We start from the raw sequence: 4,906 nt of genomic DNA, 5'->3' as shown, positions 1-4,906 counted from the left end.
TGACCGCTTCGCTTGGCTGCGAGGTCGCCTCCTCAGGTGGCCCTTCGACCCCACGAGCTGCGACTCCGACGCCGACGTCGAGGCTGCTAGTACGCAGTCTTCCGGCACGTTCTTTAGCACACCTACGGGACTTGGTAAATCCCTGCTGCTGTGCATCACCCTGTCTTTGCTATCAAACAACTCCTGCCGGTAGGACTTCGGTGGATGCTCGACGGGGCTGCCCCTCCATCATCTCGATGATGCTACTGAGTCGTCTCGACGTCAAAGCCAAGCCCTACCATGCGTATTCATCCAACTCCGACTACATCATCGACACGTCACTGTCTACTCCAACATCTACGCCAACATTGTTCCCCAGCATCGTCCAAGCGCCGACGAGGCGAGGCTTTACTCCACCGACTAGTCCTTCTCCGATGAGGTAACCTGTTACTTGCGTGCACTGACGAGGTGCTGGCAAGTCATCCCGTCCGACAACGATAAGGCGGACATTCCTAGGCCTGCCACCGACAAGGCAAGGCCACCCATCCTGTCTAAGCCGACGAGGCTTAGACACCATCATCATCGGACAACGACAAAGCCGGTGGTCTACCGCTAAGCATCGCCGGAGCGATGGCGTACCGCTCCACCTCTCCACTTCGCCTCCACAACACCACTGTCTACGTCAAGCACATGGGGAAGACAAGAATTGAAGACGACGACCATTGCAGCAGCTTAATCGGAGGTGTCTCGCGGTTCGATCCACGGGAGTAATTAAGCGGGAGCTTTACGAGGCCCCGTGAACCAAAACACCAGAATCGTCCATGTCATATTGGCCGCGCTTGCAGGCCACGGAGCGCACTCCATTGTGGGAAATTGTAATTTTGTTTCTCTAATTGAGATTAATAAAATGCATATTTCTCTATGTTTTATTTGTGTATTTAGGTACACTGGCACGCCCGCGTTTTATTTCCTCGGCGCACGAGTGATACTTTTTAAGTATTTTTTCTTGTCAAACAGTTAACTAAATCTGTCCGGTGGTTTTTAGTCACTAAAATGTGAACTGATACCTATGTGAAATCCTAACCACCAATGCGGTGGTTTTCTGTAATTTACTCTAAAAAGGCCCTATCTCTAAAGTCCTTAACATTTTAATCCTTGAATTACGACCCTGACCTTACTGATCCCGGTCAATTAAGCCCCTTAATCCCGAAAATGGCGTTTGACGGATTGATTTTGTTGACGTAACACCGGGATTGCTAGCTAAGACTAGAAGAAGGACCCAAATGATGCTCTCGTATCTTTAATTTTGATATTTTTAACTATGTTTAGTAAATAACTAACGAGAATAACCGTTACTAATTTTCTTAGAGCGTCTTCTGATATACTTTTAACTATGTTGGCTAAGGTCTTATGATGTATTTTCTTAGGCGGGGCGACGGCGCCCGCCGCAACCGGCACTCACAGCGTGTATGCTCCGCTACTGCTGCCCAGGTCGCTGCTCGCCAGGTCAGGAGGGCTCAGGAAGAATGCCGATGTCCTCATCAGATGCCTGGTAGTTTTTTAAAAAAAAATTGTGGGTAATTTTTTTCGGGTAATTTTTCTAGGTATAACCGTATAAGAATAAGTAGCCGGGACCCACATACAATACTCACTCACCAGATCCTAAGACACATCATTATCCCGACCTAGCCAAACAGAAAATTTGAGGCTAAGGTTTAAATTGACCGGGATTAGATAGATCAGGGGTTGAAAATCCGAGATTAGAAGACCAGGGTTTGATTCAAACAAGTTCTACGTGTTCAGACTTCAAAATCTGTTTTTTTTTTCTCTGTTCAAAGGTTCGGTAATCAATATTCAGTGACCGATGTGGCCAATCGCTTATAATTGCACACTGGCACGTCAAAATTATACGGCGGCCAGCCTGTGACAGCAAGAAGAAACATAAGAAAAGTAGTAAGCCATGGCACCGGCTGACCGACTCGCACATGTGACCGGCGCACGATGGTTGGTTCATCTCAGAAGGAGCACAAGTCTCCGCGTGAGGGAGACAGAGGATAGAAGGAGGGCAGTTTGGGGAGTTCCCTCCGCGACGTTAACGGGGGGCGTGGAGCCGTGGACGGCGGAACGGACCGGACGGGGAGCGGACGCGTATAAAGCTCGGTAAAAGTCCCCGGACGCGAGGGCCACAAATCGCTCCCAGCCTCCTCTTCCTCCTCTCCCTCCCCACCCCACACGGTCAAACAAGAGATCCCCCTCTCTCCAGTGCTCGCCCGCGAGAAGCCAAGGAGGCAAGGATACAGCCCTCAGAAGCTTACCATGGCGGACCAACTCACCGACGACCAGATCGCCGAGTTCAAGGAGGCCTTCAGCCTATTCGACAAGGACGGCGATGGTAAGAGGAAAAAAACCTCCAGTTTGCTTCGCTGCAATTGTTGCTCCTCTATTACCGTTATAGGAGACCCATGGATTCATCATCGTTGTTTACTGTATGTTTGATCTGCAACAGATCGTAGAATAATGTTAGAGATCTCTGACCTTCCAGGCATCCAGTAGTCTGATTCTAGATCACACGAATTGCGTCTCCATGTGTCGTAATCTGTAAGCAAAGCAAATCGCGGTGCCACTAGTTTGAAATTCTTGTGTCTCTGTAGCCTGAACTGCCGTATGGTACACGGCTGTGGGTTGCTATCTCGTGTAATTGCCGTGGAAATTATGCTCCTATGAAAGCGCCATCAGATCGATGAGATATGGGAGGCACCTCAACATCATGTCGGATTTGACCTCATATCGGATCCACTTGTGACGAATGTCAGATCCCGTTCCCGCCCGTGTCCGTATGTGGAGGAAACCAAACTCTTCTTGATGGGTCTTACTACTCTCTCCATTTCATAAAGAATGACACGCACGCATTTCAAGATTTTACTTTGACCGACAATTAGACTAATGATTTGAGGCTTATGTGTTACAAAAATTATATCATTAGATTCGTATTTCAAAAACCTTTCCAATGATATTAAATTTGTAACATATAATCTACATACAATTGGTCTAATCATTGGTCAAAGTTCGACCTCGAAAAACGTGGGCGCCATTCTTTGTGAAATGGAGGGAGTATTTCAGATCCGTAGGCTTTGCTTATACTAGGTTGCTCTCGACCATAGCACTGTTATTTAGGCACCGGGACTGTGACCTTTGACCATGACAATGCATTTGTTATAGCTCAAGATCTATTGGAATATGAAGATTTATATGAGATGAAAGTATAGTTGGGGAAACCATAGATCCAGCTATGTGAAGCAATCAAGCAATAGTGAGAAGTTCGTTGTTTGATAGGACTCATAAATTAGTACTCCCTCCGTTCAACAAAAGATGTCTCTCAAAATTTGGATGTATTTAGACATGACTTAGTGTATAGATGCATTCAAATAACTTGAGACATTTTTTGTTGGACGGAGGGAGTAGTTGATTCTGAAACTGCCCAGGTTATATTTTCAGCCTTTGATGCATATTCAGTGTTTCATTCAGAATGGATTCTGGGCTGATAAACCTGTTTGATCTGTGTATGACTATGAACCTAACTAAGTCAGGATGGACAAAATTGATTTCATTACTGTTGGTCAGAGGATCATGGCCTGGGTATCCTATCATGCTGGACAGGTGCTGGATAGTGTGATACAGCTAGACACTGGTAGTTTCATATATACTGTTTTTTCAGGACTAGATTTAGATTGCTTGGTTTTGTTTATGTTCATTCTGAATAAAAACATGTGGTTACTAAATTAGCCAGACAGGTGGTGAATCATTGATTGATTTTTTTTCTTACTTTTGTAATGAAACAGACCTGAAATTGTCATCATTTACTGGACAGGTTGCATCACAACCAAGGAGCTGGGAACAGTCATGCGTTCGTTGGGGCAGAACCCAACCGAGGCCGAGCTCCAGGACATGATCAACGAGGTGGATGCCGATGGCAACGGCACAATCGACTTCCCAGAGTTCCTCAACCTGATGGCTCGCAAAATGAAGGACACCGACTCGGAGGAAGAGCTCAAGGAGGCCTTCAGGGTGTTCGACAAGGACCAGAATGGCTTCATCTCCGCCGCAGAGCTCCGTCATGTGATGACCAACCTCGGCGAGAAGCTAACGGATGAGGAGGTCGACGAGATGATCCGCGAAGCTGATGTGGACGGCGACGGCCAGATCAACTACGAGGAGTTCGTCAAGGTGATGATGGCCAAGTGATCCAGCGAGCCCATGGTGGTGGTATCATTATTACCCGGAAGGAGGAAATTGTGCATTGCATATATTAGCAAAGGAATGCGACTCTTATTTCCTCTTCTTCCCTGAAGAACCGTACTAGTAGCCGTAGTTGCTGAGGAACATTGATGAAGCCCCTCCCCTGTCTCGCCGGTGCGTTCATTGGAACTTGTTTCATTCTGTGTGAATCTGTAAGGCTTGCCCTCTCCGTGATGAACCCTATTGCACTTGAATACCTTTGGTTGGAGTTCTGTTTCGCCCATCAAATCGGCTCATCAAGCGAACAGTCGTTCAGTATGTTCTTCAAGAAACACACGCGCAAAACCGGTAATGAAAAATGCAAGTTGAGGAGTCCGGCGGCATGCGATGCGAACAATCATCGTAGAATGCAATCAGTGCGGTGTTTGGTGAAGGTTGGCAAGACTAACGGTTGACTAGAAAGATGCTGTGCCGCCTTGTAGTGGTAGGTGTTCCAAGGCGTGTTTATCTCGACAGCTTGGATATCATCATTCCATTGTCGTTTATGTGCAAGCGTGGTCGTTTGCCCTTGGGCTGTCGCACTCCATCTTGGACTTGTTGCGTGAGGGATGTTTTTTTTTCGGAGTAAAATCTATTTTAAACACTGTCTTTATAGAGGTAGACCACATTAAACCTCCATCTCCAAATCCCT

General features: G+C 46.9%; 1 protein-coding gene across 1 annotated transcript; it reads left to right on the top strand.

Moving 5' to 3' along the window:
• The first annotated feature begins 2,080 nt into the window (after positions 1 to 2,080).
• On the top strand, positions 2,081 to 4,498 carry LOC100845728 (calmodulin). The gene is made up of 2 exons (XM_010230389.2): positions 2,081 to 2,371; positions 3,848 to 4,498. The coding sequence occupies exons 1-2, from the start codon at positions 2,296 to 2,298 to the stop codon at positions 4,219 to 4,221; spliced, it is 450 nt and encodes a 149-aa protein (XP_010228691.1). The 5' UTR covers positions 2,081 to 2,295; the 3' UTR covers positions 4,222 to 4,498.
• Positions 4,499 to 4,906: the final 408 nt, after the last annotated feature.

Source organism: Brachypodium distachyon, chromosome 1, assembly GCF_000005505.3.
Source record: "Brachypodium distachyon strain Bd21 chromosome 1, Brachypodium_distachyon_v3.0, whole genome shotgun sequence".
In the NCBI taxonomy this organism is placed as follows: Eukaryota; Viridiplantae; Streptophyta; class Magnoliopsida; order Poales; family Poaceae; genus Brachypodium; species Brachypodium distachyon.
This window is presented reverse-complemented; position numbering and strand designations above follow the sequence as displayed.